Source organism: Giraffa tippelskirchi, chromosome 4, assembly GCF_054371585.1.
Source record: "Giraffa tippelskirchi isolate mGirTip1 chromosome 4, T2T-mGirTip1v1.2.pri, whole genome shotgun sequence".
NCBI classification, from domain to species: Eukaryota; Metazoa; Chordata; class Mammalia; order Artiodactyla; family Giraffidae; genus Giraffa; species Giraffa tippelskirchi.
This window is the reverse complement of record NC_137278.1, coordinates 173,510,233-173,534,276: the sequence shown is the minus strand read 5'-3', so window position 1 is coordinate 173,534,276 and position 24,044 is coordinate 173,510,233. Positions and strand designations below refer to the sequence as shown.

At 38.1% G+C, this 24,044-nt stretch overlaps 1 protein-coding gene across 11 annotated transcripts in view; it reads left to right on the top strand.

Annotated features, from left to right (window-relative positions):
- The window catches only part of FGD4 (FYVE, RhoGEF and PH domain containing 4), a 277,869-nt gene that overhangs the window by 123,615 nt on the left and 130,210 nt on the right, over nt 1-24,044 (top strand). Inside the window, exon 1 of one of the 11 annotated variants that reach the window (XM_081591592.1) lies at nt 21,152-21,344. The exons of the other annotated variants lie outside the window; for them this stretch is intronic. Coding sequence (XP_081447718.1) covers nt 21,254-21,344 — 91 coding nt within the window. The 5' untranslated portion in view covers nt 21,152-21,253. Of the gene's footprint in view, nt 1-21,151; nt 21,345-24,044 lie in introns of those variants that run through there. 11 annotated transcript variants of the gene reach the window in all.

Below are 24,044 nucleotides of genomic sequence, written 5' to 3'. Positions count from 1 at the left end.
AAAAAGTCCTTGAGAATTCCTCTAGGAGGGCATAACTTTGGAGATCAACTCTCTCGTTAAGTCCAATCCAGCATGTGTTGGTTTTTTTTCCCCCAGTGTTGGAATAGATTGCTGCTGTTTTGCTTGGGCACCAGATGAAATAATTCCTTTTGTATTTAGAGGTCATGCTGTATGCAGTAAGAGGGAGCAGCAGGCTCATAATCTCTCAGTCTGACTCCCACAACAGAGACCATGAGCATTGTTGGCTTTAACTCTATTGCACCTGTGTTTGTGTGCTTTCTGGTATAGGTGTTTTATATTTGCAAAACGTATATAGTTCAGTTCAGGCCAGTTTAAATGCACTTACAATACAACTGCTGTAACTGCAGTACCAACTTTTTGTGTTTTCTATGTGTCAGACAATGAAGAATACATTTATCATCTCATTTAACCTTTATTAAACATTTGAAATAACTGGAATTTATTCTTATTGAATAAATAAAGCTGTTCCTATTAGATACATACTGTTTTCAAGTTCACTAATAATTAAATGATGAACTGGGATTAAAATCTTGATCTGTTCTACTTCAGTCCTATAATCTTAGCTGTTATGCTCACTTTCAATTAGAAAGCCATTGCATTAACCTAGACAGAAAACTATAACAAATGCTACGATAGCAGTGGTGTAAAAACAAGATTCCAGAGAGATAAAGGGAGAGAATAAATGACTACTGTGTTTAAGAAGACCTTAAATAGTTAGTTATCCAGGAACATGAACAGATATTTAATAAAGGAAGAAATACAAATGCCTAATACATGAGGAAAAAAAGTTTTGTATAGGTACATCCCAGGTGACCCAGTGGGTAAAGAATCCACCTGCAATGCAGGAGACACAGGAGATGTGGGTTTGATCACTAGTTTGGGAAGATTCCCTGGAGGAGGAAATGGCAACCCACTCCAGTGTTCTTGCCTAGAAAATTGCATGGACTGAGGAGCCTGGCAGGCTACAGTTCATGGGGTTGCAAAGAGTCAGACACAACTGTGCGACTAAGCTAACTATCTAACATGAACAGATACTTCAAAAAGGAGGAAACACAAATGCCTAATATATGAGAAAAAAAAGTTTTACATAACTGGCAGTCAAAAAATATACAAAATAAATATTCTTTCATTACATTGGCAAAAAATTTCCTGAATGGTTATATTTTCCATTGGCACCCCCATATGCTTCAATAACAATGTAACTTCAGATTACACTATGCATTGATTTAACTTTTGGGGAAACAATGTAGTAATATGTTTTCTCTTAACTAGAGAACCCTTTGTGGCAAGGAATAGAAGAAAATGAAACTCAAGAGAAAAGAGGGATGTATAGAAAAAATAAAAGGCGTCTCCAGGAGCCAAGGGGCAGTAAATTCATCTAGGCCTGAGAAGAGCCTGCAAACGGGACTGTTACAACTCCCTGTCCTTCAGACTAACCCCTTCTGCATTTCTGTGTGCATGGCAAGAAAAACCCCAAAATAAAGCATGGCTATTTGCAGATCTCGATTACAACACTTCCTAGTACCAGTGCCTGGCGGAAACATAGAAGTTCCAATTACTAATGTCTTGGACTTAAGACTCTGATGAGCCAAGCTATGTTCAGCACTTACCCTTGGTCCCATCAGATGTGATCATAGAACACAAGGTCACTTGACTTAGCTACCTACTCAGAAAGTTCTGTGAAACAAGAACTCTTTGAAAGCGGGGTAAAGTAAGCAAATAGAAGAACACACTTTTTGTTACTTGTATCAACAGAGCAAAGGATGTTCATGTTCTTTGACCTCACAGTCCCAATTTTAGAAATCTGTTAGTAGGAAGTTACTGAGTGATCTAGTGAATCATTTATCACATCACATCACATTCTCCAGTGGGAATGGGAAGAAATGGAAAACCTCTGCTGCTGCTGCTGCTGCTAATTCGCTTCAGTCGTGTCCGACTCTGTGCGACCCCATAGACAGCAGCCCACCAGGCTCCACCGTCCCTGGGATTCTCCAGGCAAGAATACTGGAGTGGGTTGCCATTTCCTTCTCCAGTGCATGAAAGGGAAAAGTGAAAGTGAAGTCGCTCAGTCGTGTCGGACTCTTAGCGACCCCATGGACTGTAGCCTACCAGGCTCCTCCGTCCATGGGATTTTCCAGGCAAGAGTACTGGAGTGGGATGCCATTGCCTTCTCCGGAAAACCACTAACATGTTCAAAAATAGGAAAATGGCTAATGACTGTTCATGAGATTGTAAGTTATGCAAATATTAAAGACATGTTTTCAAAATATGTAGGAAGATACTTACAATGAAATGTAAATTATGTTGTGTATATGCTGTACTAGGTTGCATTTTATATAATACGTAGAAAAAAATACTAGAGGGAATTACACCAAACACTAGATTTTAGAATCACTTTCGTTGTCTTTATAATTTTTCTGTAGATTTTAAATGATTAACAATGGCCATATAATAATTTTTTACTTATAAAAAATACTCAAAAAAGCAAATTATAATCTGGCAGAAAAGATAAACTTGTCCTAAGTAAAGTAATAGTAACTAAGCTAATATGTATTAGTGTTACAAATTGTGTAATAAAAACTTATGGATGGATTTCATAATAAACTTTTAAAAAGTAGAATGGATTGTTCAAAAGCTTTTTCCTATCACTGGTACTACTCAAATAGAAATTAGATAAACATTTATAAGAGATACTATGGAATAGGTTCATCTATCAGGTATGAAGAATTAGATGACCTCTAAAGTCCTTTGTTAGAAAAAGAGAATTACTTTGGAATGATTATCTTAAAAAATTCAATTAGATATTTGGGGAAGGTATATAAAGCAAGTAGCTTTTGTGAAAAAGATATGAAATTGTAGTAGAGGGGATGCCAGAGTCTGTGGGATAAAGCACGAGGCAATGAATTTGAGTCACATCTTGAAAGAGGTGATAGGCAAGGATTGGATTATGTGGAAGTTCTTTTAAGGTCTACAATGATTGATGCTAAGGCAGATTTAAGATTCCACCAGGCATTTATAGGTAAGGGAGAGTACCCAAGTTGGCTTGACAAATGGGAGAGCGTTTTTCTTGTTCATCCTCTACTGAATGAGTGAAGTAGTACAGAACGGAAATTGAAAAAGAGAGCACCCAGCGTGTGGGTCTTTTCCAATTAGTTGGCTCTTTGCATAAGGTGGCCAAAGTATTGGAGCTTCAGCTTTACCTTCAGTCCTTCCAATGAATATTCAGGTTGATTTCCTTTAGGATTGCCTGGTCTGATCTCCTTGCTATCCAAGGGAGTCTCAAGAGTCTTGTCCAGCATCACAATTTGAAAGTGTAAGTTCTTCAGCACTCGGCCTACTCTCACATCCATACATGATTACTGGAAAAACCATAGCTTTGACTATATAGATCTTTATTGGCAAAGTAATATCTCTGCTTTTTAATGCACTGTCTAGATTTGTTGTAATTTTTCTTCCAAGGAGCAAGTGTCCATGGCTGCAGTCACCATCCACAGTGATTTTGGAGCCCAAGAAAATAAAATCTGTTACTGTTTCCATTCCCTCCGCCCCCCGCCCCATCTATTTGCCATGAAGTGATGTGACCAGATGCCATGATCTTAATTTTTTGAATGTTGAGTTTCAAGCCAGCTTTTTCACTCTCCTCTTTGACCTTCATCAAGAGCTCTTTAGTTCCTCTTCACTTTCTGCCATTAGAATGGTATCATCTGCATATCTGAGGCTGTTGCTATTTCTCCCAGCAATCTTGATTCCAGTTTGTGATTCATCCAGCCTGGCATTTCACATTGGGTACTGTGCATATAGGGCTTCCTCAGTGGCTCAGCCATAAAGAATCTGCCTGCAATGCAGAGATGCAGGTTCGATTCCTGGGCAGGAAAGATCCCCTTGATGAGGGCATGGCAACCCACTCCAGTATCCTTGCCTGGAGACTCCCATGGACAGAGGAGCTTGGAGGGCTACAGTCCATAGCTACAGTCCATAGGCTACAGTCCATAGGGTCACAAAGAGTTGGACAAGACTAAAGTGACTGAGCACTCATATAGTCTGCATAAGTTAAATAAACAGGGTGACAGTATACAGCCTTGACATACTCCTTTCCCAGTTTGGAACCACTCCGTTGTTCTATGTCTGATTCTCACTGTTGCTTCTTGACCTGCATGTAGGTTTCTCAGGGAGCAGGTAAGGTGGTTTGGTATTCCTGTCCCTTTAAGAATTTTCCATAGTTCGTTGTGATCCACGCAGTCAAAGGCTTTAGTGTAGTCAGTGAAGCAGTAGATGATTTTTCTGGAATTTTCTTGCTTTTTCTGTGATCCAATGGATGTTGGCAATTTGATCTCTGATTTCGCTGCCTTTTCTAAATCCAGCTTGTACGTCTGGAATTTCTCAGTTCACATACTGTTGAAGCCTAGCTTGAAGGATTTTGAGCATTATGTTGCTAGTATGTGATGTGAGCACAATTGTACAGTAGTTTGAACATTCTTTGGCATTGCCTTTCTTTTGGATTATAATGAAAACTGACCTTTTTGCAGTCCTGTGGCCACTACTGAGTTTTCCAAATTTGCTGACATATTCAGTGCAGCACTTTAATAGCATCATCTTTTAGGATTTGAAATGGCTCAGCTAGAATTCAATCACCTCCATTAACTTTGTTTGTAGTAATCCTTGACTAAGGATTCCTTGACTTCACACTCCAGGATGTCTGTCTCTAGAGTTGGGGTTAATATGATTAGCATTTTCTGTTTGCACATAATATGCAAGATTTTTTAGATACCATCCTGGTTAATAAAGGTAATCTATTGTAAGCATATATGCTTGCTTACATTGATGTATGCCATAACTACAAATTATGTAAATTATAAAGTGATATTTTAGTATGAACTCTTACATTTAAATATAATAGTATCGATCTTAATAGAAAAAAAATCTCATTTCAAATTCCAGGAGAGTTATTAGACAATTCTAGTAGAAAGTTTTAGGTATACCAAAACTTTAATCCATTATTTAAATGAAAAAAAGAATAGGAAACTTATCACTTTAGTTTGAGATGATAATTTATCTAATGAATACAGATCTGTGACATACTATTGGGACCTTTATTGTATAATACTATAAGGGGCCTGGAAATTACCCTAATTTAAATTGAGCAAGTTCAAGTCAGTATTTTTTAATGAGTAGCCCCAAAATTACTTAAATGGTTAGTAAAGCTTCTTTATTAACTCATTCAAATAAGCAAATATTATGTGGCCCCTAAGGGGGAAGGACTATATTTATAAAAATCATTTACTAAACTATTAGGTTTCTTCTAATTTTCTCCTTTTCAAAATAACATTATACAGTGATTATGTGTATAGTTTGTTTAGGATAGCTCAACCCAAGTGGCAAAGGTAGATAATGTGAAGTTTTCTGGTATTTGATATGCGTTACTATTTTGCCTTCTCAATGCCTGTTTCATTTTCAGTTGAGTTCAGTGACTCAGTCGTGTCTGACTCTTTGCGACCCCATGGACTGCAACACGCCAGGCCTGCCTGTCCATCACCAACTCCCGGAGTTTACCCAAACTCATCTCCACTGAGTCGGTGATGCCATCCAACCATCTCATCCTCTGTTGTCCCCTTCTCCTCCTGCCCTCAATCTTTCCCAGTATCAGGGTTTTTTCCAATAAGTCAGCTTATCGCATCAGGTGGCCAAAGTATCGGAGTTTCAGCTTCAGCATCAGACTTCCATTGAACATTCAGGACTGATGTCCTTTAGGATAGACTGGTTGGATCTCCTTGCAGTCCAAGGGACTCTCAAGAGTCTTCTGCAACAGCACGGTTCAAAAGCATCAATTCTTCGGTGCTCAGCTTTCTTTACAGTCCAACACTCACATCCATACATAACTACTGGAAAAAACATAGCCTTGACTAGATGGACCTTTGTTGACAAAGTAATCTCTCTGCTTTTTAATATGCTGTCTAGGTTGGTCATAACCCTCCTTCCAAGGAGTAAGCGTCTTTTAATTTCATGGCTGCAGTCACTATCTGTAGTGATTTTGGAGCCCCAAAAAATAAAGCCAGCCTCTGTTTCCACTGTTTCCCCATCTATTTGCCATGAAGTGATGGGACTAGATGCCATGATCTTAGTTTTCTGAATGTTGAGCTTTAAGCCAACTTTTTCACTCTCCTCTTTCAGTTGCCTCAAGAGGCTCTTCAGTTCTTCTTCACCTTCTGCCGTAAGGGTGGTGTCATCTGCATATCTGATGTTATTGATATTTCCCCCAGCAATCTTGATTCCAGCTTGTGCTTCATCCAACCCAGCATTTCTCATGATGTACTCTGCATATAAGTTGTAATATACAGCCTTGACGTACTCCTTTTTCTGTTTGGAACCAGTCTGTTGTTCCGTGTCCAGTTCTAGCTGTTGCTTCCTGACCTGCATACAGGTTTCTCAAGAGGTAGTTCAGGTGGTCTGGTATTCCCATCTCTTGAAGAATTTTCCACAGTTTATTGTGATCCACGCAGTCAAAGGCTTTGGCATAGTCAATAAAGCAGAAATAGATGTTTTTCTGGAACTCTCTTTTTCGATGGTCCAGCAGATGTTGGCAATTTGATCTCTGGTTCCTCTGCCTTTTCTAAAACCTGCTCGAACATCTGAAAGTTCACGGTTCACGTGTTGCTGAAACCTAGCTTGGAGAATTTTGAGCATTACTTGGTTAGCGTGTGAGATGAGTGCAATTGTGCAGTAGTTTGAGCATTCTTTGGCATTGCCTTTCTTTGGGATTGGAATGAGAACTAACATTTTCCAGACCTATGGCCACTGCTGAGTTTTCCAAATTTGCTGGCATATTGAGTGCTGCACTTTCACAGCATCATCTTTTAGGATTTGAAACAGCTCAACTGAAATTTAATCAGCTCCACTTGCTTTGTTTGTAGTGATGCTTCCTAAGGCCCACTTGACTTCACATTCCAGGATGTCTGGCTCTAGGTGAATGATCACACCATCGTGATTATCTGGGTCGTGAAGATCATTTTTGTACAGTTCTTCTGTGTATTCTTGCCACCTCTTCTTCTTTTTTTTTTTTTTTTAAATAAATTTATTTATTTTAGTTGGGGGCTAATTACTTTACAATATTGTAGTAGTTTTTGCCATACATTGACATGAATCAGCCATGGGTTTACATGTGTTCCCCTTCCTGGACTTCCCTCCCACCTCCCTCCACATCCCATCCCTCTGGGTCATCCCATTGCCCCAGCCTTGAGCATTTGTCTCATGCATTGAGCATGGAATGGTGTTCTGTTTCACACATGATAATATACATGTTTCAATGCTATTCTCCCAGAACGTCCCACCCACCTCTTCTTAATATCTTCTGCTTCTGTTAGGTCCATGCCATTTCTGTCCTTTTTTGATCCCATCTTTGGATGAAATATTCCCTTGGTATCTCTAATTTTCCTGAAGAGATCTCTAGCCTTTCCCGTTCTACTATTCTCCTCTTTCTTTGCCCAGATCATTGAGGAAGGCTTTCTTATCTCTCCTTGCTATTCTCTGGAACTCTGCATTCAAATGGGTATATCTTTCCTTTTCTCCTCTGCCTTTTGCTTCTCTTCTTTTCACAGCTATTTGTAAGGCCTCCTCAGACAGCCATTTTGCTTTTTTGCATTTCTTTTTCTTGGGGGTGGTCTTGCTCCCTGTCTCCTGAACAATGTCCCGAACCTCCGTCCATAGTTCATCAGGCACTCTGTCTATCAGATCTAGTCCCTTAAATGTCTTTCTCACTTCCACTGAATAATCATAAGGGATTTGATTTAGGTCATACCTGAATGGTCTAGTGGTTTTCCCCACTTTCTTCAATTAAGTCTGAATTTGGCAATAAGGAGTTCATGATCTGAGCCACAGTCAGCTCCCGGTCTTGTTTTTGCTGACTGTATAGAGCTTCTCCATCTTTGGCTGCAAAGAATATAATCAGTCTGATTTTGGTGTTGACCATCTGGTGATGTCCATGTGTAGAGTCTTCTGTTGTGTTGTTGGAAGACGGTGTTTGCTATGACCAGTGCGTTCTCTTGACAAAACTCTATTAGCCTTTGCTGTGCTTCATTCTGTACTCCAAGGCCAAATTTGCCTGTTACTCCAGGTGTTTCTTGACTTCCTAATTTTGTATTCCAGTCCTGTATGATGAAAATGACATCTTTTTTTGGTGTTAGTTCTAGAAGGTCTTGTAGGTCTTCATAGAACAATTCAATTTCAGCTTCTTCAGCACTACTGGTTGGGGCATAGACTTGGATTACCGTTATATTGAATGGTTTGCCTTGGAAATGAACAGAGATCATCCTGTCATTTTTGAGATTGCATCCAAGAACTGCATTTCGGACTCTTTTGTTGACTATGATGGCTACTCCATTTCTTCCAAGGGATTCTTGCCCACAGTAGTAGATATAATGGTCATCTGAGTTAAATTCACCCATTCCAGTCCATCTTAGTTCTCTGATTCCTAGAATGTCAACATTTACCCTTGCCATCTCCTGTTTGACCAATTCCAGTTTGCCTTGATTCATGGACCTAACATTCTGGGTTCCTATGCAATATTGCTCTTTACAGCATTGGACCTTGCTTCTATCACCAGTCACATCCACAACTGGGTGTTGTTTTTGCTTTGGCTCTGTCCTTTCATTTGAGTTATTTCTCCACTGGGCAGCTACTAACCTGGGGAGTTCATCTTTCAGTGTCCTATCTTTTTGCCTTTTCATAGTGTTCATGGGGTTCTCAAGGCAAGAATACTGAAGTGGCTTGCCATTCCTTTCTTCAGTGGACTACATTTTGTCAGAATGTGATCAGATTGGCTAGTTTTCTGTGATTGTGATTTTAGTCTGTCTGCCCTCTGATGCCCTCTCTCAGCGCCTACTGTCTTACTGGGGTTTCTTTTACCTTGGCCGTGGGGTATCTCTTCACGGCTGCTCCAGCAAAGGGCAGCCACTGTGCCTTACCTTGAATGTGGGGTATCTCCTCACAGCCTCCGTTCCTGACCTTGGATGTGGGGTATCTCCTCACGGCCTCCGCTCCTGACCTTGAATGTGGAGTATCTCCTCTTGGCTGCTCGCCACTCCAGTACTTGAGATAACAATTTCTTTAGGATGGATCTTATAATTTAAAAGCATTTACTCTAACTCAGGGATCAAAAATGGTATTATTTAGATTTTTATCTTTTATTATGATGACATTCTGTTTGAAATATTTCTTTACCAATATTATCCACAGTTACTTTTAGATGAAAATGGAATCATGGAATTTTCTTAATTTTTCATTATTATAATTGATAGCCTTAGAATCAAACTATAAGGTTGGGTAGTCTTCATATCTAGACTGATACAGAGAATATGATTAAAATTTTGGAAACATTTAAGTTTAATTTGTTCTGGAGATTTTTATTTTCCAAATGAATGTATTTCCTTTTTTTTTTTTTTTTAATACGGCTGTCTGACCTCTCAAAGCCCTTTTGCTCTTTCTTGTTTTTTATGTATTTTTGGCAACACTAGGTCTTCGTTGCTGCATGCGGGTTCTCTAGTTGTAGCGAGCAGGGGCTACTCGTCTTTGTGGTGAGCGAGCATCTCATTGCAGTGACTTCTTTTATTGAAGAGCTCTAGAGCATATGGGCTTCAGGAGTTGCAGCTCTCAGCTTATAGAGTGCGAGCTCAGAAGTTGTGGTGCAGCTTAGTTGCTCTGTGGCATGTGGGATCTTCCTGGAGCAGGCATCTAACCTGTGTCCCTTGCATTTGCAGGTAAATTCTTAACCACTGGCCCACCAGGGACGTCCAGTGTATTTATTTTTAAATTTATTTCAGTGCATTTATTGTTTATGCTGCCAACTTTTATAGTCATAATTTTAACATTGATACAGTACATTTATGTCAACATTATGACTTAATTTCAAGAATAACCTGAAGATTGAAGAGTTATTAGATGAAATGTATGTAAGATCCCTGTGAAAAACTACCTGTCTTCTAGAAGTTTCCTTCTCAAAAGCAATCATCTATGAAACCATATGTGCCCTGGGGGTACCAAAAATGAATCATTGTAGTGTAGGAAGCAGATCTTAGAACTTGGAACATTTTGCCTAAGGGGTTAAAAAAAAAAGCACTTTTTATTGATTGCTCACTAAGTTGTGTCTGACTCTTTGTGACCCCATGGACTATAGCACACCAGCCTCCTCTGTCCTTCACTGTCTCCTGGAGTTTGCTCAGATTCATGTCCATTGAGTCAGTGATGCTGGACTTATTCATGCACTTTCTTTCAGTTTATGTGTTGAGTACACCTAGTATTTCAGGTACAGGTGAGGAATTCTGAGGGAAAAGTGGGAAGTAGGCAGTGGTAAGTTTACTTGCCTCCTTTCTGCCCTGTCATTTTAGGTACAAACATCTTTTGTACCACCCAGAGATTTGTAAGTTATATGTTGTTGTTCAGTTGCTCAGTCGTGTCCGATTCTTTGCAACCCCATGGACTGCAGCATGCCAGGCTTCCCTGTCCTTTACCATCTCCTGCAGCTTGCTCAAACTCATGTTCACTGAGTTGGTGATGCCATCCAACTATCTCATCCTGTCATCCCCTTCTCCTCCTGCCTTCAATCTTTCCCAGCATCTGGGTCTTTTCTAATGATTCGACTCTTCACATAAAGTGGCCAAAGTATTGGAGCTTCAGCTTTGGCGTCAGTCCTTCCGATGAATGTTCAGGGTTGATTTCCTTTAGGATTGACTGGTTGGATCTCCTTGCAGTCCAAGGGACTCTCAAAAGTCCTCTCCAACACCAAAGTTCAGAAGCATCAATTCTTTGGCACTCAGCCTTTTTTATGGTCCAACTCTCATATCTGTATGTGGCTACTGGAAAAATGATAGCTTTGACTTTGTGGACCTTTGTCGGCAAAGTAATGTCTCTCTTTTTAACATGCTGTCTAGTTTGGTCATAACTTTTCTTCCAAGGAGTAAACATCTTTTAATTTCATGGCTGCAGTCACCATCTGCAGTGATTTTGAAGCCCAAGAAAATAAAGTCTTTCACTGTTTCCATTGTTTCCCCATCTATTTGCCATGAAGTGATGGTATCGGATGCCATGATCTTAGTTTTTCGAATGTTAAGTTTTATACATGGCACAGTACTTAAATGAGTTGTCAAACCAAAGACAGTGTGTCTTTTTCTTTTAACAAAAAACATAAATGTTCCCTATTTACTAGCCCTTCATGTAAAGAAAGGTAGCCACAGGGACTTCCCTGGTGGCTTAGTGGTAAGGAATCCCCTTGCCAATGCAGCAGACATGGATTCGATCCCTGATCCAGGAAGATCCCACATGCAAGGGAGCAGCTAAGCCCATTCGCACAACTCTTGAGCCTGTGTTCCAGAGATGTGAAGATGCAGCTACTGAGCCCATGTACCGCAACTACTGAAGCCTGCATTCCTAGAGCCAGTGCTATGCAACAAGAGAAGCCTTTACAATAAGAAGCCCGCGCAGCACAACTAGAGTAGCCCCCACTTGTCTCAACTAGAGAAAAGCCTGCACAGCAGCAAAGACCTAGCTTGCCAGAAATAAAGTTATTTTTAAAAAAGAGAGAAGTAGACACAGTACATATTTTGCAGGTTCTTATGTAGTAGATACATTTGAAGAAATAAATGCAATGTGTCTTTTTCAGGTAAAGGTGATATTTGAATCAGTGAGAAAGTAACTGCAGTCAGCAGAGGAAAAGTGCTCTATGGACAGAACGTTTTTTAAATTATTGGAAATGTTTCCATTACTGTGTCATTTTACCACCCAAAATGACATATATCTTTTCCTTTTAAAAGTTATAAAAATGCAACACCCTGTTACACCCAAACTTAAGTACGGTTTTCAGTTTTTTTGGAGTATACTTGATTTACAATGTTGTGTTTGTTTCAGGTATACAGCAAAGTGAATCAGTTACTCATATACGTATATCTACTTTCTCTCTTTTTTTTTTTTGGTGGATCCTTTTCCCATATAGGCTATTCCAGAATATTGAGTAGAGTTCCTTATGCTCTACAGTAAGTTCTTGTTATCTATATTATATATAGTAGTATGTATTAAATTCAGGTCTTTTCAAAAATCTTCTTTAAATTTTTTGTAAGTAGTTTTAAGATATTAGACCAAATTTTCAAAAAAAAAAAAATACAACAGCTTTCAAGACATCTAGGAAGATGGAAGTTTACTAGAAGAATTTCAAGGAAATCCTTTGCATAATTGGTAGATAAGATTGAAAAATATATATCATGATTTAGTAAGTGTAGCCAGAGATGTACTTCTTCCCTGTAGAACAGCAAATCTCAGCTGTGGCAATCGGTAAAACCATGTATGGAGGTAAATTGACTTAGTTCCACTCTTTCAAATGTCTGTATCATGAAATATTTAACCAAGATATTTCTAAAAAACAAAGCAGATTGAATCACATTGTTTTTTCTAAAACGGTATTCTATCTTTGTTGTTGTTTGGTTGCTAAGTCATTTCTGACTCTTTTTTGACCCCATGAATTATAGCCCACCAGGTTCCTCTGTCCATGGGATTTTTCTGGGCAAGAATAGTGGAGTGGGTTGCCATTTCCTTCTCCAGGGGATCTTCCTGGCCCAGGGATCGAACTCACATCTCCTGCATTGGTAGGTGGATTCTTTACCACTGAGCCACCTGGGAAGTCATTTTATCTTTTCATCCTATTTTTAAGTTGTTTTTTTGTTATAGTGTTCATTTTTGCACTGTAATACTTGTATTTAACATATACATTCCTACATGTTTCTCTGCATACATACATATTTGAGAGTGCAATGCCCACATTTTATACTGAGAGGATGTGCCATCAAAAAGTTTTGAGACCACTGTTCTGGAAGGTCTCCCCTAACCCTCCTCTGTGCACCAGTAACAGTAACAGAGCCCTGGCCAAACTTGTCAGTCACCATTTTGCCTGTCTGCTCTCTCTTTGACTTCTTAGAAGTTAGTGAAGTTTTATTATGTTTTATGAAGTTTTATTATGTTTGACGTAACATCCACAGGACCCATAATAGTGAATGGCACACTTATGGTCCTTGCTTTCCAGAAGCTTTGGCAGTAGTAGGGATGACAAATGCTAAGAAGTTGTAAATGCTCAAAGGAAATCCAGAAGATAGTGAGATGTGAAAATCCAGAAGATAGTCGTATATGAAAACCTTAAGGCCACAGGAATTGAAAAGGGTAATGTGGCTAAAGAAAAATGAGATTCCAGAAAAGTGATGATCAGAACTTTCTAAAAAAGATTCCTAAGTTCTTAGCAATGAACTGTATTGAATCCCATGTAAGGACTCAGTATTTCTTTGTAATTATTAATAAATGGGTTAAACAATTTTAAAAGGGACCTCAAATTCATGGCTCCAAGTTTTCTTTGACTCACACAATGGTTTTTTGTGTTTTAAAATTTAAATTTAAAAAAATATTCTCTAATTTGCCATATAACTTATTCATACTGTTTTAAACCTGTATGCTTACCCATTTGCATTATCTGCATGAATGCTAAATACATTTGTCCCTGTTGCCTTATGTTAAAGATAAAAATACTCCGTACTTCATTAATAGTGAGTTGTTGACCATTACAAAGTAATTTATCTTGAGTTCTGCTAGTTATTAATGTTCAAACTATTGTGTCTAAAATATATGGATATTATTTAGTTCTTAGTATAATACTTAAAATCTGTTTGAGCATTATTTGTAAAGTTCACAATGTATAGATTGCTAGAATAATAATTTGAAAATTTCAACAAGGTACATTTGTAATTTATCAAGTACCAATTCATCAGTTAAGGCCTATATGATGGAAATGGACCTTAAAAATGTTTTTTAATTAAAATAATGATTTGCCTTTTTATCCTTGGTCTTCTTTTCTGCCACCAAGACAATAACTTAGAAAAGTTATTGAAAAAATTATTGAAATCTAAATGTAAATTTTTCTTTCTTTCCTTTGGAATTTTCTTTATTCCTGTAATACAGAAAGTCCCTTACATACAAACTTTCAAGTTGCAAACTTTCAAAGATGCAAACATGCGTTTGCCTGTCTAATGCCTTGTTAGTTCATGTGTCTGGCGTACATCATCTCCTGCATGAATCCTCTACAAGTGGTTGTGCTTTTGTGTACTTCACAGTACTGTATATAGAGTACAGTAGTGAAGTATCTTTATTTGAGGCCCAGGATGTGTGGAAGCAGGTGTAAAAGCAATGGTGATGTAGCTGGTACTGCTGTACTTTTCAAGGTACTGTATGGTAAGATTAAAAATATTTTCTTTATTTTTATGTATTTGTTTTTTAATGTATTATTTGTGTGAAAACTATTATAAACCTAGTACAGTACAGTAGTATGTAGCCAATTGTGTTAGTTGTGTACCTGAGCTAATTTTGTTGGACTTATCGAACAAATCTTGGACTTAACAATGTGCTCCTGGAATGGAACTCATTCGTATGTAGAGGACTTACTGTACACTTCTGAGATTGCATCAGAAATTAAACTGCATGTTTTAATTGTGGCATATTACCATGGGATAAAAGGGAAGAAATAATAAGTAGAGTGGATGATTTGCAAAGATAAGATGCTGATTATATTTAGGGTTATATTTATTTTTTCTTTACATTGAATTTGTCCTTTAGGAATATTTGGGCCAACACAAAAGGCCTAAGCAGTAGCTGTTACCCCAGTAAGCTGTGCATTAGAGTGTTTGGGAAAGGAAGACAGTACTTAAATCTTGGTCAAAAAGAGAGTATGCTGTATGGCTCAGGAAACTCAAACAGGGGCTCTGTATCAACCTAGAGGGGTGGGATGGGAAGGGAGATGAGAGGGAGGTTCAAAAGGGAGGGGATAAATGTATACCTATGGCTGATTCATGTTGAGGTTTGACAGAAAACAACAAAATTCTGTAAAGCAGTTATTCTTCAATTAAAAAATAAATTAATTTAAAGAGAGAGAGAGAAGTGAAAGCTCTCTTTACTCCCAAGTTAGTAGCAAGTAACTGGCTGTATTTTATTTACCCTTTATCTGACCTGGCCAGGGCAAAGCTCAAGTTTTATTTTCTTAAAGCCTCAGAGGAGCCTTTTCTGGAAACTGAGTGGCTGTTTTAAAGTTGGAAAAAAAAAAAATAGGTTTCTGTGGAAATTTATGAAAAGAAAACATTTTTCTTAACTTCCTTCTCAAAACCCATGATTGATGGAACGTGGTTTGGGAACATATTTTGAAAACAGAGTGGCAAGAGATGAGACTAGAAAGGTAAGCAAAGGACAGTGCCTAGAGGCCTTATAAGGAGTTTGGATTTCATTCTCAATGCAGTAAGCAGCCACTGAGGATATCAGCTGACAAGTGAGGAATAGTTCTGCAAGCCACAATGAAATTTGTGAGTCTGCTACAGGTTTCCTCACTTCAAGAACCTGAAATAAGATCCTTTCCCTCTCTTTACTGCATAATGAAATCTTCATCCCTCAAGATAAAGTTTAAACTTCCCTTCTCCAGTGAAGGAGGTTCTTTAAGAGAGGTTGGTACTGGAATTAGATGTTTTATTGGAGGAGTTGGAGCCCTTAAGTGAATAGGTTGTCCAAGATAGACACTGAAGAAAGGAAAGAATGCAGAGAAACAGTACAGGCAGTAGAGAACATGAACAAATAGATTGAGGAACAGCATATATGTATATGTAAAATATACACAACATAAAATTTACCATTTTAGCCATTTTTAAGTGTACAGTTCTCTAGCATCAGTACATTCACATTGTTTTACCACCATCACCACTATCCATGTCTAGAATTTCTTTTGTTTTTCCCAACTGAAATTCTGTATCTCTTTAATATACCCATTTAATACTTGTGGTAATATTTTGTTCACGATACATGACAACCACAGTGCTAGAACCCTATAGGTGGACATCGTCATGGTTGTTGTTTAGTTGCTCAGTCGTATCTGACTCTTTGCGACCCCATGGACTGCAGCACGCCAGGCTTCCCTGTCCTTCACCATCTCCTCAAACCCATGTCCATTGAGTCAGTGGTGCCATTCAACCATCTCGTGCTCTTTCATCCCCTTCTCTTCCTGCCTTCAGGCTTTCAGGCAGATGAAAGAGATGCAGGTAAAGGACACTAAACTGCTAGAGCGTTTGTAAAGAGTGACTCTGTCGTGAGATGGGTAAGGCAGAAGGATACGGAGCGACGGAACAGAGAAGAGAAATGAGCATCTGTTATGTGCCCAGCATGATATTAAGTGCTTTGTATATGTTCTTTAATGAAACATAGCTAAAAATGGATTCATTCAGGAGTTTAGAATAAGAAAGGTAGAAATCTAGCTGGTGGCAATACTGGAATTGTAGAACTTGAAATCTCAGAATTAACTTCTTGATGAAGTGATGTGACTTACAGGAAATATGTAGCTGAGCCCGTGCACCACAGCTGCTTAGCCAGAGCACTAGAGCCTGTGAGCCACAGCTGTGGAGCCCAGGTGCTGCAACTACTGAAGCTCTTGTGCCTAGAGTCCATGCTCCACAAGAGAGACCACTGGAGTGAGAGGCCCACAACTAGAGAGTGGCCCCTGCTTGCTGCAACTGAAGGAGGCCTGTGCACAGCAACAAAGACCCAGCAGAGCCAAAAAATAAATAAATCTTAAAATATATATTAAATTTTTTTTAATTTAAAAGAATAGAAATTCAGCAATAATTGGTTTGTTTTGAAGATCTGTATAAAAATAGTTTGGGACAGAATATTCAAGAAACTCGATTAGGGACTTCCCTTGTGGTCCAGTGGTTAAGAGTTAATGCTTCTAATGCAGGGTGTATCGGTTCAGTCCTTAGTCAAGGAACTAAGACCCCACATACTGCACGGCATGGCCAAAAGAAAACAAAACACCCCCCACGATTTCCTTAGTATGCATTCAAGAACTTACAGGCCTCACTTCATTAAGATTCAGAGACATACAAAATAGAAATTACACATCATTTGATTGGGTTTTTTAATTATAGTTTTTTTTAAGTCGATGAGGAAATCATTTTAATAACAAATTGTTTGATTTTATTAGATTATTATTAGAGTACCAAAGTGTGCAAAATAGATTAAGATTCATATTTCATTCTATGAAAATGGAGATTGTCTCCCAGTTAAATATCACTGGAGAATCAATTTGAGGATTTTACTCCTTAGTTAATAACTGAAAGTAAGAAGTACTTTAATTATTTTTTTCCAACTTCTTGTTCTGTTTGAACAAAGTGAAATACTAACTTTCACTTGGTATAATTGTCCTGTTTTTATACTGTCAAAATGTATTTATCAGTAAATAATTATTTAAGCCAACTTTGCCATTAGTACATGGAAGTGTTGAATTATATGTTAGATGATATGCTAGGTAGCTGTAAACCAAATTGCTGGGACAGGGGCTTCCTTGGTGGTCCAGTGGTTAAGACAGCACTTCCACTGCAGAGGGCACAAGTTTATTCCCTGGTCAGAAAACTAAGATCCCATGCTGTACAGCTTCGCCAAAAAAAAAAAAAGCAAGGTCAGACAGCTTAGTCCCCCCCCCCCTTTTTATACATTATAAATTAGTAAATTTTAATTCAGGAAGCACAGGTTACATGGTAAAATTTTTGTTTTAGATCATTTACATTAGAAATGGTAAGCTATTGAAAATACTAGCAGCCTGTAATAAAAAGTAAACTAAGTTTAATATAATGATAAAGCAAGTGGTTATGAAATACCTTGTGACTGGGAGAACTTTCTGACTTCCTCACTCAACAGAATTTGTAAAGAAATAACCACTCTACAAGGAAGAGAAGCCTAATAGCAGGGTGACAGCCCACTAAATCTTTGTGCATGCGTATTAAGTTGCTTCAAAGTCTTTAATACATAACTAAAGTGAATAACTGAGTTGATTAGCATAGATTTTACATATTTTTCAAGACTGATGTCAATGACAAATAATCTTACTAATTAACTAAATTAAACATTAATTTGAAAGATCCTTTTAAATATATTGTTATAAACTTCATTCTTCACAAATGGACATTGTGTGGGGAGCTAATTGGGTCACTTTTCAATTTTTCAAGATTTTTTTTAAAAAATCACAGGAAACAAATACAATGAACCAGTAATTATCTCTACTATTGATGACGAGAAAGGCAATAGATAATACCAAAAATCTTTATTTTTAAAAACTGTTGGATAATTTATATACAGTAAAATTCACTCTCTTTAGGGTACAGTTCTGAGTTTTGACAATGCATACAGTCATATAACCAGCACAACAATGCAGATATGAAACATTCCCATCACCTTTGACAATTCTGTTGTACTCTTTTGTAATCAATCAGTTCCTCCACCCTCCTGCAACCTTTGATCTAGTTTTTTCCCTGTGTGCTCCAGTACTTTGGCCACCTCATGAGAAGAACTGACTCATTTGAAAAGACCCTGATGCTGGGAAAGATTGAAGGCGGGAGGAGAAGGGGATGACAGAGGATGAGATGGTTGGATGGCATCACCGACTCAATGAACATGAGTTTGGGTGGGCTCCGGGAGTTGGTGATGGACAGGGAGGCCTGGCGTGCTGCGGTTCATAGGGTCGCAAAGAGTTGGACACGACTGAGTGACTGAACTGCACTGAACTGTGTTTGCCTTTTCCAGAATGTCACATGGAATCTTAAATGTGTGGCATTTATGTATTATTTTTGGCTGCATTGGGTCTTCGTTGCTGCGTGTGGGCTTCTCTAGCTGTGCATGAGCAGGGCCTACTCTAAGTTGTGGTGTGTGGGCTTCTTATTGTGGTGGCTTCTCTTGTTGTGGAACATAGACTCGAGGCACCTGGGCTTCAATAGTTGCAGTACATGGGCTTGGTAGTTGTGGCTCTTGGGTTCTAGAGCACAGGCTCAGTAGTTGTGACCCACGGGTTTAGTTGCTCTGTGGCTTGTGAAATCTTGTGGACCAGGGATTGAACCCATGTCTTCTGTATTGGCAAGGGATTCTTACTCATCGTGCCACCAGGGAAGTCCTCTAGTGTTTTAAGTTGGCTTCCTTCTAACACACATGCAAGTGTCCTTAGTTCATTTCTTGAGTGTTGTAAAGACAGATTAACCACAGTTTGCTTATCTGTTCACTGATTGAAGGTCAATTGTGTATTTTCCAGTTTTTGGTAGTTATGAATAAAGCCTCTGTAAACATTCATGTACATACATGTTGCTGATTCACATTGATGTATGGGAAAAACCATCACAATATTATAAAGTAATTATCCTCCAATGAAGATAAATAAATTTAAAATTTTCATTTGCAAGTTTCTGTGAATGTAAGTATTCGTTTCACTTGGGTAAGTACCTAGGAGTATCATTGCTGGGTCATATGGAAGTGCTGGTTTAACTTTATAAGAAACTGCCATGACTACTAGTGAGTAGCTTAAATTTAGTCGCTAGTTTGTGGTAGATGCTGAATGTAATTTCAGATTATCCATTGTGAACAATAAGAGCCAATGATATTTTGTTTAAAACTGTAATTATCACTTCCTAGCTGCAAATCATATTGTGGTTTTTACTATATAGATTCAAACATGAATTTTATTATATCTTTATTGTGCAGAAGAGAATTGAATTTCTTAAAGGTTATTATTTTACTAGTGTTACTGGCCAAGATTTTTAACCTGTTAAATCTAGGTTTCTCTTCTGCAGAATGGTAATTATTACTCCATACCTTACCTATATTATTTATTCCTTCGGCAGAAGAGCATTCTCTTTTGTAAAATATTGATAAATTATTATTACGTCACAGTGAGGATTTAATGAAATGCTGCATGGAAGGTGCTTACCAGAGCACCAGGCACAAAGTAAATGTTAGCTATAAAAAAAGTAAAGGTGTTTGTTTGAAAACCAAACCTAAGATTATAACTTAAATATGGCTATCAAAATTCAGCAATCACAAAATTGGTGGATTTTATGACAGGGAAACATTCTGCTTTTTGCATTACTGAAATTTGCCAAGTCTAAGTGGTCTTTGGAATCAAATATAAAGAGTTTTCCTGACACAGTGATTTTTAAACAGACAGGTGAGGTTTGTGAAGGACATAAAAGGCAATTCAGGTTTCTTCTCTTTGACTCCTTTTCTCCATGCTGTAATTGTCTATTCATGCCTAATATGCAAATTTCTTTTGTTAAGAATTAAGTTGATAAGTCTTCTTCCTGATGAGCCTTATCTGAGTGTGTAATACATAGTTCCCTCATACCACACCTTGAGTGTTTCCTACCTGCCCTGATACCAGGCAGTTCCTAAACAGGTGCAATTGAGTCAGAGCTTTAGGCTGCCATTGAGTATTAAGTCTCTGCCCCAGTGGTTCTCCAAGTGTGGTTCCTGTAGTGTAGTCCCAGACCAACAGTGTCAGCATCACCTGGGAGCTTGTTAGAAGTGCAGATTCTGGGGTTGAGTTCAACTCCTGAGATAAGACCAGGCAGTGTGTGTTTTAAAATTCCGTCCAGATGATCTGGTGTGTGAGAACCACTGCATCTGGACACACTAAGGAGGGATTTGGAAACACTGCTTTCAACTGTGAGAGTGATGTCTATAGCCTGTTACTTCATTGTGATTTTATACATATTTTAATTGACACTTTCTGATTTCTCAGGGCTATGAGAAATTTTGCAAGTACTGATATAAACTTATAAAGATATATAAAAATAAGTAAACAGTGCTCTGAAATCACATAAAACTTGGTTTCCATAGGAAATTTATGAGTAGTATTTATTCACCCTGCACCAAGGTCAGTGAACTGTGCTAAAATAGAAAGTCTTCAGTGGCAAAATAGCATTTGAGATCATTCAAAATGACATTTTAACATCTTAAGCCTGTGAATCCTGAATCTGTAAACCTCTTTGGTCCAGAGCATGGACCCAGTTCAAGTGGAAACAAACTGTTTTCATGTTGGCTTTTTTAGAGCATTACTAATAGTTAAGGAATTAGTCAGTTTATAAACTGTCCTATTCCCAAGTGTATTTCTAGTGCATTTGATGCTTTCATGAGCTTTCATTGTTGTTTACTGTAATAAATAGACATTTCTCTATCCTCATATACTTGGTCTGTTGAAAAACACTATAGCAACCCTCCTCTGGGGAGGAGTGGCATATTATGCATGAGGTTGTCTGTGAGCAGTGAGGTCTGAGAAGGTCCTGAAGTAAGCAGTGCATCATCAGAGCTCCCGGCTGACCTGTGGCTGCGAGAGGCTTTAGAGCTGGGAGTGAGATTTTATCACATGAACTTTAAAATAGTAAAGCCAAATATTTTCTTATCAAACCAAAGTAGACTAATTTTCAGTATATATGAAATGATGTCCACTGATGACGGTAAGTAGTTTCATTTTCTAGTGTATCTTTTCTCTCTCTTTTTTTTTTTTTCTCCCCCCAGTTTACGTGGGTCATTTTACAACAGCATGCTTAAAGGGCATGAAAGTTGCAGAGTTTGGTTTAAGTTAAGAATAAGGGTCACATTATTTTTCAACTTTAACATTAAAATATGTACTCTATTTATGGTTTCTGCTTCTTCCAGGAGGCTGTTTCTGGGTTAGCAAAATACAAGTTAAATAGTTCTGTTTCTCTGACTCATTCTTACTAACATTAGAAATTTGAAAATTTAGTCACTGAGGGGAGAATGCAGAGAAAGAAAACCAGAGTTTTTTCTTTTTTTCTTTCATTTCTGGTGTGAACAAAGCTAAGAAATATTTGCTACTAAACATTTTCAAGTACTACTGCACAGAATACTGTTCTGTTCAAGCAAACAAATCATCCACCATCCTAGTCTTGTTTTAGCAAAGTTCTAGAGAGTGAATATTACCTGCTTTTCAATATGAGATAGCAAATAGAGACAGGCATAGATGTATTTTTGTTGTTGTTAGTGGTGTTAAGCCATGACTTTTCTCCTCCAATATTCTGGAGTGTATTAATGAAAAATTGATTCTTTCAAAGAGGAATGAAACTCTGTGTGGTAGAAATGTAATCATGTGACAGGAAATTTCTGCTAAAAATATTTTTTAAAACTGAGATGTGTTTAATTCTGTGATGCTATTTTCCCACTGTCTGCATGGAGCTATTAACCTTTCTGAGGAATGTCTACACTGCTCTCTACACTGTTAAATAAAATGAACTGAACCTTAAAACAGGTAGTCTTCATAGTTTATCAGGATTCTTTTCCTTGTAGTGTCACTCTTTCCTTTTTTAGGCCTGGGAGGGTAGCAGGGGAGGCGGGTGGGAGTTGCACTGAGTATGGAAGTCCAAGGGTGGGGCTGGTCACAGTTCTGCAGCTAGGAAGCTGAGGCTCCCTCCTGCAGCTGCACAGTCTTGGCTGGCTCTTTTCCCAGGTTCTAGTAGTTGCTAGAGATTGAGTAACCCACTTCATGTCTGCCTTGGCTCCCTCCATTATCCAGGAAGAAGCCTCAGTTCCTTTGCAGGGGTTCTACTCTTCTTGCATAAAGTTTAAAGTTTTTGTGATCTCCACATGGTTTACCATCACACTCTAAACATGAAATTTTTTTAAAAAGCAGCAAAAGGGAAGTATTTCCTTTCTCCGTTAGTGAATTCTCTCTTTCTCTGACACCACATCTGTTTCTTCTCATTACACCTTCAAATAGTTAAGGATCATTGGAAAGAAGTGCTACTGGAATTTTCTGCTCTAATTGACAACCCCCTATAGTGAGGGGCCACTACAGTGTGGGTTTTAGAAGTTCCTTTTATGGTTTTTAAACTGAAAAGACAGTAATGTAGCACTTCCTGCCCACACCACTGGTTATTTTATTGCTATTAAGTTGTTCAAGAAAAAATTTGAATATGTGCATTTAGTGTACATATTATTTGTAAAAGTTTTAACTGGTTATTTTATTGCGATTAAGTTGTTCAAGAAAAAATTTGAATATGTGCATTTAGTGTACATATTTTTTGTAAAAGTTTTATCTTTTTTTAATGACTTGAAGAAACTTTCCTTTTTAAAAACTGTTGCTTGTAGACAAACTCACATGAAAACTTAAGAGAAAAATGGAACGTGAAGAATGACTCAATGGGAAGTATTTGTCAGTCTTTGCAGGGATGATAACATGGTTTTCATTCAAACTATATGTAAATTAAATTTGTAATTCAAGATTAAGATTTAAACCTGTACCCCAGTATTCATCACAGCACTATTTACAATAGCCAGGACATGGAAGCAACCTAGATGTAAACTGACAGATGAATGGATAAAGAAGTTTGAAATATTAGTCAGGCATTAAAAGGAACTAATGAGGTGGATGAACTTAGAGTGTATTATATAGAGTGAAGTCAGAAAGTTCTAATGAGGCGGATGAACCTAAGAGCCTGTTATACAGAGTGAAGTCTGTTAAGAGAAAGAATGTATGGAATCTAGAAAGATGGTACTAAATGAACTCATCTGTAGGGCAGCAGTGGAGATGCAGACATAGAGAAAGAGTTGTGGACAGGGTGGGACGCATTGAGAGAGTAACATTGGAACATATACATTACCATGTGTAAAATTAGATAGCCAATGAAAGCTTGCTGTAATACACAGGGAGCTCAAATCTGGTGCTCTGTGACAACCCAGAAGGGTTGGATGGGGTGGAAGGTGGGAAGGAGGTTCAAGAGGGAGGGAACATACATATACCTATGGCTATTATATTCATGTTAATATATGGCAGAAACACACACAATATTGTAAAGCAGTTATCCTCCAATTAAAAATAAATAAATTAAAAAAAATTAAAATAGAGATAGGAGTCAAAGTTTGAGACTCTTAATAAGGGTCAAATTTGGTATGTAGGTTGGGGGATATAGAACTGGGACTCCTGGCAGTGGCAGCCCTATGTGGGGACCAAAATACTTCGTCAAGAACCGCTTAATGTTGTGACAGGCTTTTTTGTTTTGTAAGGGTAAAGCTACAATTCTGAAGTGGCGGTAGTAGAGAAACGGTTTGAGGGAAGTGGGAAGGGAGCTGGCTTAGAAACATACCCAAGATCTGACATTAGGGAGAAAAAGCATTTACTAAATAACACAAATTGTTGT